This window comes from Muscardinus avellanarius, assembly GCF_963383645.1.
Source record: "Muscardinus avellanarius genome assembly, chromosome: 1".
NCBI lineage: Eukaryota > Metazoa > Chordata > Mammalia > Rodentia > Gliridae > Muscardinus > Muscardinus avellanarius.
The window spans coordinates 58,130,077-58,149,191 of NC_137786.1; the positions used below are offsets into that span (position 1 = coordinate 58,130,077).

The 19,115-nt window shown below is 42.6% G+C and overlaps 1 protein-coding gene across 1 annotated transcript; it reads left to right on the forward strand.

The window, feature by feature from the left end:
* Positions 1-2,130: 2,130 nt before the first annotated feature.
* On the forward strand, positions 2,131-19,115 carry CENPH (centromere protein H; the record flags this gene model as incomplete). Its single annotated transcript, XM_080703828.1, has 9 exons — positions 2,131-2,264; positions 5,707-5,762; positions 9,382-9,430; positions 10,055-10,129; positions 11,397-11,453; positions 13,463-13,526; positions 14,031-14,082; positions 16,724-16,887; positions 19,023-19,115. 9 exons carry the CDS (start codon positions 2,131-2,133, stop codon positions 19,113-19,115), a joined length of 744 nt encoding a protein of 247 aa, XP_080559954.1.

Sequence of the window (19,115 nt, forward strand, 5' to 3'; positions counted from 1 at the left end):
CAGATAGTTGTATTTTTATTGTTTAATCTTATTTTTTGGTACTTGGGGTTGAACCCAAGGATATTCTACCTCTGAGCTGCACTCCCGACCCTATTTTTTATTTTGAAAGTCTCATTAAGTTGCTGAGGCTGGCCATGAACCTGCTATCCTCCTGTCTCAGCTTCCAAGTACTAGGATTACACGTGTGCTTCACCATGCCCAGCTTTTAATTTTCTTTCTTAGGTTATTACTGGTAGAGCTTTCAAAACCTTACATTAGAAAAAAAGTTTTCTAGTCGTGGTTGGTGCACGCCTGTAATCCCAGTACATGGGAGGCTGAGACAGGAGAATTGCAGATTCACGGACAATCTGAGCAATTAGTGAGATTCAGCAAATAGCTGAGAGAGCATGTTTAAAAATTTTAAAAAACGGCTGAGGACAGAGCTCTCCAGTGTTCAATTCCCAGTATCCCTCCCCCAAGTATGTTTCTTCCTTTTTTTTTTTTTTTTTGTTTTGTTTTTGTTGTGGTACAGGGGATAGAACCCCGAGCTACACCCCTGGGACTTTTTTAGTTTTTTATTTTTGAAACAGAGTCTTACTGAGTTGCAAGGACCCTCACTAAGTAGTTGAAGCTGTTGGCAAACTGGGCTCCTCCTGCCTCAGCCTCCTGAATGCTGGAATTAGAATTTTGCACCACTACACCGGCTTTTTCCCAACATTTAATCTTTTCTGTTTTTTGGTACTTGGAGCCACAAGGGAGCATTACCTCTAAATATAACACCCAGCCTCTTTTTTTATTTTTGTGGTGCTGGGGATTGAATTCAGGCATTCTACCTCTGAGCTACATCCTCAGCCATACTTTATCTTAATTTGGAAACAAGGTCTCACTAAATTGCTAAGGCTGGTGGGGAATTCACAACCTTCCAGTCTCAGCCTCTCAAGTAGGATTACCGGCATCCATCAGCACAGCCATAGTTGGTGGTCTGTTTTTGTTTTGATTTGCCGTACTGGGGATGGAACCCAGGGGGCATAAGCTATGTTATACTCCCAGCCCATTTATTGATTGATTGATTGATTGATTGCAGTACTGGGAATGGAACACGGGCATTCCAACTCCGAGCGACACCCCCAGCCGGATTTTTTTTTTTTCTTTATTTTGAAACAAGGTCTGACTGAGTTGCAAAGGGCCTCACTAAGTAGCTGAGGCTGGCTGCGAACTGTGATCCTGTCTCAGCCTCCCCAATGCTGCTGGATTACAAGCGTGCGCCACCACGCCCGGCTCATTACTATATATATATATATATATATTTTTTTTTTTTTTTTTACTTTTTTTTTTTGCGGGTCTGGGGATGAAACCCTGGGGCATTCTACCCCCGAGCTACACCCCCCGTCCTATTTTGTATTCTTTATTTTGAAACGGTCTAAGTTGCTGAGGGCCTCACTAAATAACTAAGGCTGTCTGCAAACCACATTCCTCTGGTCTCAGCCCCCCAAATGCTGGGATTACAAGCATGCGCCACCATGCCCGGCTTTATTTTTTGAAACAGGGCCTCACTAAATAGCTGAGGCTTTCCTTGAACCGCGATACTCCTGTCTCAGCCTCCCAAATGCTGGGATTACAATCCTGCTCTACCACGCCAGCGAAGCACAGGGGCTTTTAAACAACTCTCCAAAGTTTCTTCCCACCCGCCGGCCACACCCTCCCAACCAGCTCCAAGCACCAGGTGTATGAGGGTGGATCAATAAACAGCTGTCCCAGCGCTAAGTCCCAGAGCCCAGGCTGACCTTTTAAGTTGGTTTTTTTCTCCAATCCAGGCTGCTCTTCCTAGGACACAGCTGATGCTAAGTTTATTCTTCGATCCTGGGATGGAACCCAGGGCCTCGCGCACAGTAGCCAAGCGCAGTGCCAGTGAGCCTTAACCCAGACAAAATCTTTGAAGTCTTTACTAGTGACCCACTAGGACTTGGACCAGTGGACCCAGGCCGCAGGGGAGCGGGCAGTAACCACGGCAACCGGAGGCTGGGGCGGATTGGCGAGGCCTGGGCGGAGTGGGCGTGGTCCCGGGCGGAAGGGGCGTGGCCCGTGGCACTTTCGGGGCGTTGATTTCGTGGCGGGAAAATCAGCGCTTCCGGAGCGACCGGCACCCTAACCATGGAGCAGCAGTGCGGGGGGCCCTCCGTCGCGGGGTGCGCGGACTCGGGAGGGGCCGGCGGGTCGGACCGGCCGCCGCAGGCCGCCCGCGGCCCCGAGGCGGGCAGCGAGGACCACGTGACGCTCCTGCTCAGGTCGTTCCCTCTCTGCTTGGAGGGATGGGGCTGGAATTCGGACTCGGTCCCTTGATGGCTCCACGACTAATTGCAGTGTTCACTTACGCTCAGCCTTTCTTCATCTCGGGGCTGAGGGCCGCCTGGCTGCGCTGCTCCCCGGCTGCCCCTCCGGCCTCACTGCCCGGGACCAGCGCCCAGGCCGCCGGGGCTGCGGCTGTGACGCGTTGCAGGCCGGAGCTTCATTATGTGTGTTTTGTTTTTGTTTTTGTTTTTTTGTGGTACTGGGGATAGAACCCAGGGGAATTCTATCCCCGAGCTACACCCCCAGCCCTGTCTTTAAGAGGGTCTCACTGAGTTGCAAAGAGCCTCACTGAGTAGTTGAGACTGCCCTCGAATTGTGATCCTCCTGTCTCAGCCTCCCAAATGCTGGGATTACAGGCGGGCGTCACCACGCCCGGCCTATTCTTTATTTTGAAAAGGGGTCTCACTGTGTTGCAAAGGGCCTCACTAAGTAGCTGAGGCTGAGAACCACGATCCTCCGGGCTCAGGCTCCCAAATGCTGGGATTACAAGCCTATGCCACCACGCCAGGCTTCATTATGTCTTCTTTCTTTCTTTCTTTCTTTCTTTTTCTTTCTTTTTTTGTGGTACTGGGGATGGAACCCAGGGACTTTTCTACTCCCAGACTACACCCCCAGACCTATTTTATATTTTATTTGGCGTCCTTATGTGTTTTCTAAGAGGGCAATGTTCATGTTTTTTCGTTAAGCACTTGGTAGGCAAGATCTGATGACAAGCCAGGTGTGGTGGCCCATGTTTCTAATCCCAGTACTTTGGAGGCTGAGACAGGAGGATTGAGCAGGTTGGAAGCCAGCCTCAGATCCTTAGTGAGGCTCTCAGCAACTTAGTGAGACCCTGTCTCCAAATAAAATACAAAATAGGTTTGGGAGTGTAGCCCGAAGGTGGAAAGCTACTGGGTTCCATCCCCAGTACCACAAGGGATTACTAAAGCCGAATCTACTCTACTGCTTATTTTTGTGGGACCGCTCTAAGAACCTTTTTGTTTTGTTTTTGCTGTGTGTATATGTGTGTATGGCACTGGAGAGTGAACCCAGGGGCATTCTGCCTCCTAGCTACCCCCCACCCTATTTTATTTTTATTTTCTCATCGCTAGGTTTATGAGAGTCTCACTATTTGCTGAAGCTGGCCTGGAACCTGAAATCCTCCTGTCTGCCTTCCAAGTACTGGGATTACAAGCCTGTGCCACTACACCCGGCTTTTTACACGTTTAAACGGTAGTGTGGAAAGAGATCACTACAGCATTATGAAATTTAAATTTCAGTGCCCGTAAGTAAAATTTTATTGGAATACATCAATAAATTATTTGCTATCTGGTCCTTAAAAATAAAAAATCTTGCAAACCCTTTTTCTAACTCATAACAAGGGCCATGCATGGTAGCGAATACTTTAATCCCTGCACTTGGGAAGCTGAGACAGAGTTAGAAATATATTTCTATGGAGTTGTAAGAAGACACAAATTAGAAAGCAGCTTGGTAAGGCTTTTGTTATTGTTGTTGCAGTGCTGGAGATAGAACTGAGGGACATTCTACCTCTGAGCCGCACCCCCAGCCCTATTTTTTTTTTTTCTTTATTTTGCAAAGGGCCTCTCTTAAGTAGCTGAGGCTGCCCGTGAACTGCAATTGTCCTGTCTCAGCCTCCCAAATGCTGGGATTACAAGCGTGTGCCATCACCCCCAGCTAGTAAGGCGAATTATACATTTTGCCAAAAAGGATCTTGCCACCAGTAAGTCAAACACATAGGAACAGCATAGTAGAAAAACTGCTGGAAGCTGGGTGTGGTGGCACACACTTGTAATCCCAGGATTTGGGAGGCTGAAACCAGAGGATTGCGGTTCGCAGGCAGCCTCAGCTGCTTAGTGAGGCCCTTCACAATTTACTGAGACCCTGTTTCAAAATAGCCAGGCGTGGTGGCGCACGCTTGTAATCCCAGCATTCAGGAGGCTGAGACTGGAGGATTGCGGTTCGCGGACAGCCTCAGCTACTTAGTGAGGCACTCCGTAACTTAGTGAGACCCTGTTTCGAAATAAAGAATAAAAAATAGGGCAGGGGGTATAGTTCGGAGGTTGAATGCCCCTAAGTTCAATTCCCAGACCCGCAAAAAAAAATAATAATAAATAAATCAAAATAAAGAATAAAAAACAGGACAAGGAGTGTAGCTCAGAGGTCCCATCCCCAGACCCGAAAACAAAACAAAAAAAAAAAAAACTGCTGCATATTTTATTTCCAACAAGGGGTTTCTGTGCTGTGCTATGCTGTGCTGCTATTGGTGGGAACATAGCCTCATAATCTTTACAGCATTGGCTAAAGAGGATGCCAGATGAGGGGTAAGCACACACAATTTCCAAGAAATGCTATCTTTACAAAAATACAAGCACACACAAGGTTATACAATGACAGTTTTACAAAATGGAGTCTAAGTCTTAGTGGGACCCTGTTTCAAAATAAAAAGAAATAATCGAGCTGGGGTTTTGGCTCAAAGGTAGATTGCCTCTGGGTTCGATCCTCAGTACCACACACACACACACACACACACACACACACACACCAAAACAAGGGGAATTTTTTTCAAATAGTGTGACTATATTTTAGCTCTTTTTTTGCAGTACTGGGGATGGAATGCAAGGGAATTCTACCTCCACGCCACACCTCCAGCCCTATTTTTTATTCTTTATTTTCAACCAAATGTGCTGGCATAACCTGTAATCCCAATACTTTGGGAGACTGAAACAGGAGGATCATATGAAGCCAGCCTCAGCAATTGAGTGAGACCCTGTTCCAAACCAAAAAAATACAATTAGGCTAAGAGTATATTTCAGAGGTAGAATGTCCCAGGTTTCATTCCCAGTGCCAAATACATATAATCTCTTTTCCATTTCAGCCAAAAAAGGAACTGTTCTGGCTGAGTGTGGCGGCTCAGCACTTAGGAGGCTGAGACTGGAGGATCACAGGTTCAAGGACAGCCTCAGCATGTAGTAAGATTCTCAGCCACCTAGCAAGACCCTGTTTCTAAAAAAATTAAAATATGCTGGGCTTGGTGGCACACACTTGTAATCTCAGTACTTGGGAGGCTCAGACAGGAGGATTGCAGGTTCAAAGCCAGCCCAAGCTACTTAGTGAGCTCTCAGCAGCTTAGTGAGACCCAGTTTCTAAGTTTAAAAAAAAAAAATTATATATATATGTCGGTGAGTGTAGTCCAGAGGTAGAAAGTCCCTGGATTTTAATCCCAGTACCACAAAAAATAAAAAAAATAGGTCAAACTGGAAGACTCTAATGCTGAATTTGTGTTCATTTTGTTATATCAACTTGGATGATATAAGATGAATTGGTTTATGTCAGTCAAACCTCAATTTATAAACATGAATTTCTGTTCTCTGTTTTCAGGCTGAGAGCACAGACGAAACAACAACTCTTAGAATATAAGTCCATGGTTGCTGCAAGTAAGTGCTTTCATTTTCAGATAAGGTTTTGCAAGTTTGATGATGGAACAGTATTCTAGGAACAGAAAATCAACTTTACAAAAGATTTTTTATATATATTCTAGTATAGCAAAACAAGTAAACAAAGAAACCTGTAAGATAATTAAGAAGTGTGGAGCCAGGCGTGGTGGCCCACACTTGTAATCCCACCATTTGGGAGGCCGAGACAGGAGGATTGCGGTTCTTGGACAGCCTCAGCTACTTAGTGAGGCACTGTTTTGAGCCAGGCATGGTGGCGCATGCTTGTAATTCCAGCATTCAGGAAGCTGAGACCAGGGGATTGCAGTTCGCGGACAGCCTTAGCTACTTAGTGAGACCCTCTGTAACTCAGTGATACCCTGTTTCAAAATAAAGAATAAAAAAGGGCAGGGGGTGTAGCTCAGAGGTCAAATGCCCCTGGGTTCCATCCTCAGACCTGCAAAAAAAAAAAAAAATTCTACTTTTAAGTGATTATAATATCTGAAAATTTCATTAGGTTTAATTTCATACTATAGAATTTCTATACCTAAAGGAGAGGACGGATTTAAAGCAGACCGAGCCGGGCGTGGTGGCGCACGCTCGTCATCCCAGCATTCAAGAGGCTGAGACCGGAGGATCGCGGTTCGCGAACAGCCTCAGCTACTTAGGCCCTCCACAACTTAGTGAGACCCGGTTTCAAAATAAGGAATAAAAAACAGGGCAGAAGTTGTAGCTCAGAGGTCAAATGCTTCTGGGTTCCATCCCCAGACCCCCCCCCACACACACAATAATAATAATAATAATAATAAATAAATAAATAAATAAATAAATAAATAAATATAAGATTTAAAGCTGACCACACAGGAGCCAGGTGTGGTAGAACATACTTGTTTTCTTTTTGTGGTATTTAGGGGTTGAACTCAGGAACAGTCTGCCTCCAAGCTATATCCCTAGCTTGCGTGTGTGTGTGTGTGTGTGTGTGTGTGTGTGTGTGTGTGTTACTGGGATGGAACCGAGGGGTATTCTACCTTCAAGCTACACTCCAGCCCAATTTTTTTTTTATTTTATTTTGAAACAGGGTCTCACTCAGTTGCAAAGGGCCTCACTAAATAGCTGAGGCTGTCCAAAAACTATGATCCTCCTGTCTCAGCCTCCCAAATGCTGGGATTACAAACTTATGCCACCACACCTGGGTATTATTTTGGAGATTTGTTGTTGTTGTTGCTGTTTTTGCAGTATTGGATGTGGAATCCAGGGACATTCTACCTCTGAGTGACACCCCCAGCCCTATTTTTATTCTTTATTTTGAAACAGGATCTCACTGAGTTGCAAAGGGCCTCACTAAGTAGTAGCTGAGGATGTCCGCGAACCACAGTCCTCCTGGCCTAGCCTTCCAAATGCTGGGATTACAAGCATTTGCCACCATACCCAGCTTTTTTTTTTTTTTTTTTTTGGTGGTACTGGGGTTCCTGGAAATCCTTTTACCTCTGGGCTACACTCCCAGACGTATTTTTATATTTTTTTTATTTGAAAACAGGGTCTCTTAAGCCAGAGAGGCTGGCTTTGAACCTGCGCAATCCTCCTGTCTCCACCTCTCAAGCGTGGGGATTACAAGCGTGCGCCACCATGCCCGGCTATTATTTTGTTTTGAAACAGTCTCATTAGGTTGCTGAGAGTATTTTGTTATGTTGCTGAGGTTGTCCTTAAACCTATAATTCTCCTGTATCAGTCTCCCAAGTACTGGGATTACAGCCATGTGCCACCATGCCTGGCTACTAAATATCTTACTAATTTTATTCTCCTTTATTTTCTGCCATTCTAACACTGTTCTGTCCAGTGTGATGAACACTAGCTCTGTATGTCTATTGAAGACTTGAAATGTAGTTAGTTGTCCGGTGTGGTGGCACACACTTGTCATCCTTGTACTTGGGAAGCTGAGACAGGATTATAGGTTTCAGTCAGTCTCACCTACTTAAGTGAGGCTCTCGGCAACTTATTGAGACCCTGTTTCAAATAAAGAATAAAAAATAGGGCTGGGGGTGTAGCTTGAAGGTAGACTGCCCCTGGGATTGATCCCCAATACTGCAAAAAAAAAAAAAAATGTAGTTAGTAGTCAGGCGTAGTGGCGCACGCTTGTGATCCCAACATTCGGGAGTCAGAGACCAGAGGATCACAGTTTGTGGACAGATGAGGCCCTTTGCAACTCAGTGAGACCCTGTTTCAAAAATTATAAAAAGACTAAAACATAGGGCTGGGGGTGTAGCTCAGAGGTACAATGCCCCTGGGTTCCATCTCTGGTACCACAAAAAAAAAAAGTAGATAGTCCTCATTGAAATGGGCAATAAATATAAAATACACACAGAAGAAAAGAATGTAAAATATTTCATTAGTTATTTTAAATTGTGTGCTAGAACAATATTTTGGATCTACTGAGCTAAATATATTAAAATTAATTTTACTAGCTGGGCATAGTGTCACACACTTGTAATCCCAGTACTTGAGAGGCTGAGACAGGAGGATTGCGCAGATTCAAAGCCAGCCTCAGCTACTTAGTGAGGCTCTCAGCAGTTTAGTGAGACCCTGTTTCCAAATAAAATATAAAATAGGGCTGGGAGTATAGCCTGGAGATAGAAAGCCCCTGGGTTCCATTCCTAGTACCACCACCAAAAAATTAATTTTACTTGTTTCTCATTACAGTTTTATGGAAACTTACCTTCAAAATTACATATTTTAGCTGAGCGTGGTGATGCACCTCTGCAATTCTAGTACTTGGGAGGTTGAGACGGGAGGATCACAGGTTTAAGATCAGCCTCAGCAACTTAGTTGTTCCTCCACAACTTAATGAGACCCTGTTTTGAACTAAAAAATAAAGTAGCACTGGGGTTGTAGCTCAGAAGTAGAATGCCCCCAGGTTCAATTCCAGTGCCACAAGAATTAAATATATAAAATTACATATTTGAGGCCAGACATGGTCATGCATGCCTGTAATTTCAGTACTTGAGAGGCTGAGACAGGAGTATCACAGGTTTAAGGACAGCCTCAGCAAGTAGTGAGACTCTTAACAAACTAGCAAGCCCCTGTTTCAAAATAAAAATAAAATAGGGTTGCCGGGCGTGGTGGCGCACGCTTGTAATCCCCGCGCTTGGGAGGCAGAGACAGGAGGATCGTGCAGGTTCGAAGCCAGCCGTGCGCGTTGGCTTAGGAGACCCTGTTTCCAAATAAAAATGTCAAAATAGGTCTGGGAGTGTAGCCCGGAGGTAGAAGGGCTTCCAGGAACCCCAGTACCACCAAAAAAAAAAAAAAATAAATAAAAATAAAATAAAATAAAATAGGGTTGAGGATATAGCTCGGAGGTAGAATGTTCCTGAGTTCAATTCCCATTAACACGCACACACACACACACACACACACACACACATGCACACTTACTTGCATCTTTCGGGCTGAGGATATAGCTTAGTGGTAGAGCATATGCTTAGTATGTGGGAGGCCCTAAATTCAATGGCCAGGAGCAACAAAATAAAATAAAATTCCATCTTTTGCATTTGTGCCTTACATTATATTCTTTTGGGATGGTGCCATTCTAAAATGTTACTGACTTCAAAATATTATTTTTTTGTAGATGAAGAAAAAACTCCAGAACAAATCATGCAGGAAAAACAAATAGAAGCGTATGTCATAATTTTAAATTTTATTTGTGGTTTTTACTCTTTCCTTTATTTTAACAAGTAATATGTCATACATCTATTGAAAGTTGCTGATTTGGAATGGGACTTAAAAGTAGATGAATGATTACATTAGAGTTCTGACATCCCTTGTACTGAGTGAAGTATTAAAGTGGAATCTAGCCAGCAGTGGTGGCCCACACTTGTAATCCCGGTACTTAGGAGGCTGAGACAGGAGGATCACAGGCTCGAGGTCAGCCTCAGCAATTCAGTAAGGCTCTCAGCAACTTAATGAGACTCTTTTCAAAGAAAAATATATTGGGGTTGGGGGTGTAGCCCAGAGGTAGAAGGCCCCTGAGCTCCATCCCTAATCCCACAAAAAAATAAAATAAAGGTCTATTGGTTTATTGGTTTAGCTCAAAGGTAGAATACCCCATGGTGGAGACGGTGGGTAGAATCAGTTTACTAAATCTGTAACTGCATTGATAGAGTAAAGCTGTATTTTTTAATACAATACTCATAATCAAGTAAGGTTGTTTTACTTGTTTCAGAGGCTTACTTTATACATTTAATTCAGTTAGGACTTTTTCTATAATTGCTGACGTTCTTTTGCTTGTGTTTCTTTAATAGCAAAGTTGAAGATCTGGAAAATGAAATTGAAGAGGTCAAGATTGATTTTGAAATGAAAAGTCTTGCATTAGACAGGTAATATTACTTTACTTTTTTTTTTTATGGTACTGGGGGTGGAACCCAGAGGCTATCTACGTCCAGGCTGTACTCCCAGACATATTATATTATATATTTTATTTGGAAACAGGGTCTCACTAAGTTGCTGAGAGCCTCACTAATTAGCAGAGGCTGGCTTCGAACCTGCGCGATCCTCCTGTCTCAGCCTCCCAAGCGTGGGGATTACAAGCGTGCACCACCACGCCCGGCAATATTACATTTTTAATAAGCATTGTAAACTGAATGCAAAATGGGTATGTGGGCAAGGTGGAGGAAATTGTTTATATATTTACTTATTGATTAAATCCAGGGACATTACAATTCTAAGGGAAACTCCCAGCCCTTTATTTATTCATTCATTTGTTTATTCATTGTGGTACTAGGGATTGGACCCAGGAGTGTTCTACCTGTGAGTCACATACCCAGCCCTATTTATTTTTATTTTGAAACAGAGTTTTACTAGATTGATGAATCTTACTATGTTGTTGAGTCTGTCCTTGAACCTGGAATTCTGTCTCAGCCTCCCAAGTTTTGGGATTATTGGCATGCGCCACCACAGCTGGCTAGGAAACTTCAAGGAAGACAGTGGAAGTGTGAGGTTAATACTCCTGTTGCTGTTTGAAAGGATTACATAGATTGACTTATTCTAGTGATTATTAATCAAGAAAAAACAATTGTCATAGGACATAAAATACTTTTATTTTTATCTGGCACAGTGGCACACAACTGTAATCGCAGTACTTGTGAGGCTGAGACAGGAGGCTCTCAGCAACTTAATGACATCCTGTTTCCAAATAAAAAATAAAACAGGTCTGGAGGTAGAGCTCGGAGGTAGAAGGTCCCTGGGTTCTAACCCCAGTAGCACAAAAAAATAAAAAATAAAGTAATTAGTTGCTGTAAATTTTAAAGTTTACAGTCAAATGTGGCTTTGTATTCCCTAAGTCTCTCCATTCAGACCTGTGCTGACCCCTCAAGGTGGATGGCTCATATAGCTCATGGGCTCAGATGACTCAGATCACTCTGCCTCAGTGCATAGCCATAGGCCACAGCCCTGTCTGTCTTGCTGTTATTTATATTTTTATGATTTATTTCTCAAAGTATTTTCCATGCAATGTTTTTTAAAAATCTACTTATGTTTTAAATTTTGTGTACATATTTTAAAGGAAATCAATCTCATAATAGATAGGAAAAGTTTTAATGTACCATAAATATCTGTTTTATAATGCAAACTTTTTCCTTCTCATAGGATGCAACTTTCAAATGCACTTAAAAAAAGCCTGGAAAAAAATGACACCCAGAGCAGGTACGACCCCCACCACCCCCATGAGGATAGAAAGGATAGGAAGAGTTAGGAAGATCAATAAACTGACTGTAGTTTTGTGGGGGACAGTGTGTGTGTGTGTGTGTGTGTGTGTGTGTGTGTGTGTGTGTGTGTGCGCGCGCGTGCGTGCATGCATGCTGGAGATTGACCCAAGGATATTCTACCTCTGAGTTATGCCCCAAGTTTCTTTTTTTTTTTAAAAACAGGGTTTCTCTACTTTGCTGAGGCTGTCTTTGAACCTGCAATTCTACTGTTTCAGCCTCCCAAGTAATGGGAATACTGGCATGAACAACTGTTCCTGGCTCTAAGCTTATTTCTTCTGTGTTTATATGTGTGTGTGATAGTGATAGTGGAGTTTGAGCCAGGGGCATTTTACCTTAGAGGTATACCCCCAGCCCTTTGAAGTTTGGGGGTTTTGTCTTGTTTTTTGTATGTATAGTACTGGGGATTTAATTTAGGGTACCTCAGAGCTACACTCTCTTCCCTATTTTAAATTTTAGTTTGAAAGAGGTCTAAGTTCCAGAGGGCCTCACTAAGTAGCTGAGACTAGCTATAAGCCTGTGTTCCTCCTGTCTTGGGATTACAAGGGTATGCCACCACACCCGACTGAATCCTGGGACATTCTACCGCTGAGCTACACCCTCAGCAAAGGAACTTTTGGGAGAAAGTCAAACCACAGCACTAAGGGATGGAAATGTAGCTTATTAGTATATCTATAATCCCAGTACCTGGAAGGCAGAGACAAGAGAATCATAGGTTCAAGGATAGTTGCAACAACTTAGCAAGACCATCAGCAACTTAGTGAGACCTGTTTCAAAATAGAAATTAGGGCTGGGAGCCAGGTGTGGTGGCGCACCCTTGTAATCCCCGTGCCTGGGAGGCTGAGACAGGAGGATCACGAAGGTTCGAAGCCAGCCTTAGCTGGTTTAAGAGGCCCTGTTTCCAAATAAAATATAAAAAAATAGGTCTGGGAGTGTAGCCCGGAGGTAGAAGGCCCCAGGGTTCCATCACCAGTACCACCAAAAAAAAAAAAAAAAAAAAAATTGGGCTAGAAGCCAGGCATGCTGGTCCACCCTTGTGATCCCAGTATTTGGAAGGCTGAGACAGGAGGATCCCAGGTTTGTGGCCAGCCTCAGCTACTTAGGCCCTCCACAACTTAGCAAGGCCCTGTTTCAAAATAAAGAATTAAAAATAGGACATTGGGTGTAGCTCCAAGGTAGAATGCCCCTGGGTTCAATCCCCAGTACTGGGTTAAAAAAATACGCTGGGGTATAGCTTAAAGATAGAATTCCCCTGTATTCACTCTCCAAGACCACAAAAAAGAAATAAAAGTAATTTTTTACTAATTGATTTTTTCATTAGTTAAAAATTTTTAACTAATTTTGTCCTGTTGTATTAGCTATAGAACACCTATAAAGACATTAATTGGGCTGGGAATGGCGGTGCACGCTTGCAATCCCAGCATTTGGGCAGCAGAGACTGGAGGATCGAGGTTTGAGGACATCCTACTTACTAAGGCCCTTTGCAACTCAGTGAGACCCTGTTTCAAAAACATATAAAGACAGCCAGGTGTGGTGGCGCACGCTTGTAATCCCAGCGCTTGGGAGGCGGAGACAGGAGGATCACACAGGTTCGAAGCCAGCCTCGCTGGCTTAAGAGACCCTGTTTCCGAATAAAAAGATGAAAATGGGTCTGGGAGTGTAGCCCGGAGGTAGAAGGGTTTCCAGGAACCCCAGTACCACCAAAACATTAAAAAAAAAAAAATATATATATATATATATATACACACACACATATATAAATATAATATTTATGTATATAAATATTAATATAATATTAATATATATATATATAAATAGAATGCTCATGGGTTCCATCCCCAGTACCACAAAAAACAAAAACAATAAAACACTAACTGATATATCATTTAAAAACAAAACTGGACACTTACTCTGTTAACTAAGGTTAATCATACTTTTTTTTCCTTTCAGTATGCTCATGGATAACATGAAACACATATTAAAGCTAAATAAATTAATAATGAAGCTACAGCAGGTAAACTTACACCTTGTGCTTACACATTCTTGTGATTTCAGAGACAACTGCTTACTAACGTGGTGGTGCACGCTTGTAAATCCCAGCATTTGAGAGGCTAAAACAGGAGGATCGCGGTTTGCGGACAGCCTCAGCTACTTAGAGAGGTCCTCTGCAACTCAGTGAGACCCTGTTTCAAAATAAAGAATTAAAAAATAGGGCTAGAGGTGTAGCTCGGAGGTAGAATGCCCCCGAGTTCCATCCTCAGAACCGCAAAAATAAAAAAATTGCCCGCAGGGATTGGTGTGACTGGAATTTCAAGTTCCCATTTTTTATTCATAATTCTTATTGCTGACTAGTATTGCAAATTATCTACTTTTAAGTAAATCTCTTTATCCTTTTTTGATGTGGAAATAAAGTTGAAAATTGAAGATTTACAAAAACATGAATAGATGAAACTCAATTATTTAAATATAATAGATTTATTCTTAATAATATGCCTTAATGTTTTTATTTTAATAACAGGAATCTTGGGAATTAGAAGAAAAACTACTTCATGTTAAAAAGAAAAGATTGCGTATGTAACATACTTATATTTTGGTAGAACACATTTTTACCTACTTTAGAGATTGATAAGGCCAGATCTAAGCGCCTGACAAATTTTTTAACTTTCAAAACTTCTTAAAATTTTGAACATGACAATTTAAAAAGTAGAATATAGCTGAGTGTGGTGGTGCACGCTTGTAATCCCAGCATTTGGGAGGCCGAGACAGGAGGATCGCGGTTCACAGACAGCTTCAGCTACTTATTGAGGCCCTCTGCAACTCAGTGGGACCTTGTTTCAGAATAAAGAATAAAAAATAGAGCTGGGGGTGTCACTCAGAGGTAGAATCCCCCAGGTTCAATCCCCAGTACCACACACACACACAAAACCCCACAGTATATACATGATATATTATTTTTTGTTTCTGTAGTACTGAAGATTAAACCTGGGGGTGTTGTACACTGAGCTATACTCCTAGTCCTTTATTTGCTTATTTATTTATTGAAACAGGGTTTTACTAAGTTGTTGAGGCTGTCCTTGAATTGCAATCATCCTGTCTCAGCGTCTCAAGTACTGGATTTATAGGAGTGTTCCACCATGCTGGCTTTTATTTATTTATGTATTTATTTATTTTCGTTACTAGGGATGGAACCTAGAGATGTTGTACCTCTGAGCTACACCCCCAGCCATAATTTTTTTTTTTTTTTTTTTTTTTTTTTTTGCAGTACTAGGGATGGAACCCAGGGGCATTTGACCTCTGACTTACACCCCAGCCCTATTTTTTTTATTCTTTATTTTGAAACAGGGTCTCACTAAGTTGCAGAGAGCCTCACTAAGGAGCTGAGGCTATCCTTGAACCGCAATCCTCCTGTCTCAGCTTCCCAAATGCTGGGATTACAAGGTGCACCACCACCCCAGGCTCCCAGCCCTATTTTTAATTCTTTATTTTGAAACAGGGTATCACTAAGTTGTGAAGGACCTCCCTAAGTAGCTGAGTTTGTCCACAAACCACAATCCTTTGGTCTCAGCTTCCCGGATGCTGGTATTATGAGTGTGCACCACAATGCTAGCTTTTTATTTTTTATTTTGAGACAGGGTCTGCACTAAATTGCCAAGGCTGGCCTTGAACTTGTGATCCTTCTGTTTTCAACTCCTAAGTAACTGATTACAAGTGTGTGCCACCCCACCTAACCCTGTTCCAAAAAAATAACCCAGTCATCTAAGTTCAAACAGGTGTGATTATGTCTATAATCTCAGTACTTGGGAGGCAGATACAGGAAGATGGTAGTTTTTTTTTTTTTTTTCTTTTCTTTTTGTGGGTCTTAGGATGGAACCCAGGGGCATTAGACCTCCAAGCTACACCGCATGCCCTATTTTTTATTCTTTATTTTGAAACAGGGTCTCACTAAATTGTGGAGGGCCTCACTAAGTAGCTGAGGCTGTCCACAAATCCCAGCATTCAGGTGACTGAGACCAGATAATTGCAGTTCACGGACAACCAGAGCTACTTAGTGAGGCCATCCACAACTTAGTGAAACCCCGTTTCAAAATAAAGAATAAAAGAGTGGGATGTGGTGGCATACATTTGTAATCCCAGGGCTTGGGATGCTGAGACAGGAGGATCACATAGGTTCGAAGCCAGCCTTAGCTACTTAGGCTTTCAGCAACTTAGTGAGACCCTGTTTCCAAATAAAATATAAAATAGGCCTGGGAGTATAGCCCGGAGGTAGAAAGCCCCTGGGTTCCATCCCCAGTACCACAAAAAAATAAAAAAGAATAAAAAATAGGGCAGGGGATGTAGCTCAGAGGTCAAATGTCCCTGGGTTCCATCCCCACACCTGCAAAAAAATACAATAAAAATAAATAAGTAGGGCTTAGGATGTAGTTCAGAGGTAGAATGCCTTTGGATTCAGTCCCCACTACTGCAGAAAAAAAGAGAAGAAAATAGGGCTGGCAGAGCAAGGTGTGATGGCCCATGCTTGTAATCCCAGTACTTGGGAGGCTCAGACAGAAGGATCGCCAGTATGAGGCCAGCCTCAATAACTTGGGAGGCCCTCCTCAACTTAATTAGACCTTGTTTCAAAATAAAGAATAAAATAGGGGTAGAGGGGTAGCTGCGAGGTAGAATGCCCCTAGGTTCAATTCCCAGTAACACACACACACACACACACACACACACACACACACACACACACACAAATAGGAGCTCAGAGGTAAAATGGCCCTGAGTTCAATCCCCAGTACCACAAGAAAAAAGAGAGAAAAGAGGGAGAGAGTGAAAGGAAAGGAGAGAAAGAGGGAGGCTGGGGGTGTTGCTCAAAGGTAGACTGTTCTTGGGTTCTATCTCCATTACCACCAAAAAAAAATTTTTTTTCCCTCATATTTATTTATTTTTTGTGCAGTCTGGGGATGGAACCCAGGGGCATTCGACCTCTGAGCTATACCCCCTGCCCTATATTTTATTCTTTATTTTGAAACCGGGTCTCACTGAGTTGCAAAGGGCCTCGCTTAAGTAACTGAGGCTGTCCACGAATCACAGTCCTCCGGTCTCAGCCTCCCGAATGCTGGGATTACAAGCGTGCGCCACCACACCTCACTTTACTTCATGATTAGTTAAGATTCTTGTTTATAGAATTGTCTGATATAGTATATTGTTTTGTTTTTAACCTAATAGAATTAAAACAAGCTTCAGAAAGTAAGCTTTTAGAAATACAAACTGAAAAGAACAAACAGAAAGAGGATTTGGACAGTATGGAAAATTCAGACAACATAAAGACCATGCAACAAAAACTACAGAGAGAGATACACGTTACTACAGTTATTCAACATGTGTTCCAGGTAACATTTATTTATTTTTTTTATTTATTTATTTATTTATTTATTTATTTTGGTGGTACTGGGGGTGGAACCCAGGGGCTTTCTACCTCCAGGCTACACTCCCAGACCTTTTCTTTTTCTTTTTTTGGTACTGAGGGTGGAACCCAGGGGCTTTTCTACCTCTGGGCTATACTCCCAGACCTATTTTATACTTTATTTGGAAACAGGGTCTCACTAGTTGCTGAGAGCCTCACGAAGTAGCTGAGGCTGGCTTCAAAACTGTGCGATCCTCCTGTCTCAGCCTCCCAAGCGCTGGGATTACAAGCATGTGCCACCATGCCCGGCTCCCAGACCTATTTTATACTTTATTTGGAAACAGGATCTCACTAAATTGCCAAGAGCCTTACTAAGTAGCTGAGGCTGGCTTCGAACCTATGCGATGCTCCTGTCTCTGCCTACCAAGCGCGGGGATTACAAGCGTGAGCCACCATGCCCTGCTTCCAGGTACCATTTATATAAATTAGGAAGGGTTAAAGAACTTTTTAAAAAATACACTTACAAGCCGGGAGTGGTGGCGCACACTTGTAATCCCAGCATTTGGAAGGCTGAGACTGGAGGATCGTGGTTCACGGACAGCCTCAGCTACTTAGTGAGGCCCTCCGCAACTTAGTGAGACCCTGTTTCAAACTAAAAGAATAAATAAGGCAGGGGGTGTAGCTCGAAGGCCAAATGCCCCTGGGTTCCATCCCCAGACCCAAAAAAAAAAAAAAAAAAAAAAATACAATTACAGTATTTACTTACTTGCATTGCATCTTTAATCCTGATAATTCAGTATTAGGACTGAGATGATCAATAGCTCATTAACATTGAGTCATAGTTTTTTTGTACAGTAAAGGCTAAAATTTCTATTAATTATGACCCTAATAATTCCTCCATTATCTATCACAAAAATATTCTTCACCTTCTTCAGTGTCTTGAAACTTTGTAAGGGCCGAGAACTAAACTTTTCTTTAACATCTTTTGAAAATAAGGCATATTAGCTGAGTGAGGTTGCTATACCTGTAATCTAAGTATTTGGGAGGCTAAGACAGAAGGATTGTAGATTGGAAGCCAGCCTCAGCACCTTAGCAAGGACCCCAGAAACTTAGTGAAACCCTGTTTCAAAATAAAAAATAAAAGCCGGGCATGGTGGCACACACTTGTAATCCCAGCATTCAGGAGGTTGAGACTGGAGGATCAGCCTCAGCTACCTAGTAGGGCTCTCTGCAACTTAGTGAGACCCTATTTCAAAATAAAGAATAAAAAATAGGCAGAGGATGTAGCTCGGAGCCCAGGCCTGCAAAAATAATAAATACATAAATAAGTAATTAAGTAAATAAAATAAGAAATAGGGGCTGGGGGTGTGGCTCAGAATGCTCCTGAGTTCAGTACCCAGTACCACCAAAAAAAAACTAAACTAAATTGCTATTTTCACCACAGCTGTAGTCTTTTTTTTTTTTTTTTGAAGATTTAAAGAAGTTTATTAGAAAGATAGAAATACAGAAAATAGAAATACAGCCCCATGCCAAAATGGCATGGGGGGGGGGGTGACTCGAAATGAATACACCCACAGCTATAGCCTTTTACCTCTAGTTTAGAATGACACTGCAGAGCCGGGCGTAGTGGAGCACGCTTGTAATCCCAGCATTTGGGAGGCTGAGACAGGAGGAAAGTGCAGGTTCGAGGCCAGCCTCAGCTGCTTAGTGAGGCCCTTTGCAACTCAGTGAGACCTTGTTTCAAAATAAAGAATAAAAAATAGGGCTGGGGATGTCGCTCGGAGGTAGAATGCCCCTGGGTTCCATCCCCAGTACTACATACACACACACCAAAAAAAAATAATAAAATAACACTGCAAATATCCTTAACAAATAAGACCCATGCATCGAAACTGATGACATATTGGCAGTTCCCATACACAATGTAAATATCACCTGGCATTGTGGGAACCAGGCTGAAGCCCTACTGAAAGAGGGAACAAAAGCATGAGTGTGTTACTGTGTTTTTATTTCCAATCACAGAGATGCATACCTTGTAAATGATAAGATCGATGAAAGAATGTTCAAAATCTTGTTAAAGTTTACAAAGCGCTTACTTATAACTTGTTGATTTACTTGCAGAACCTCATTTTGGGGAGCAAAGCCAACTGGGCAGAGGATCCTACCCTCAGGGAAACTGTTCTGCAGCTTGAGAAGAATCTCACCATGATCTAA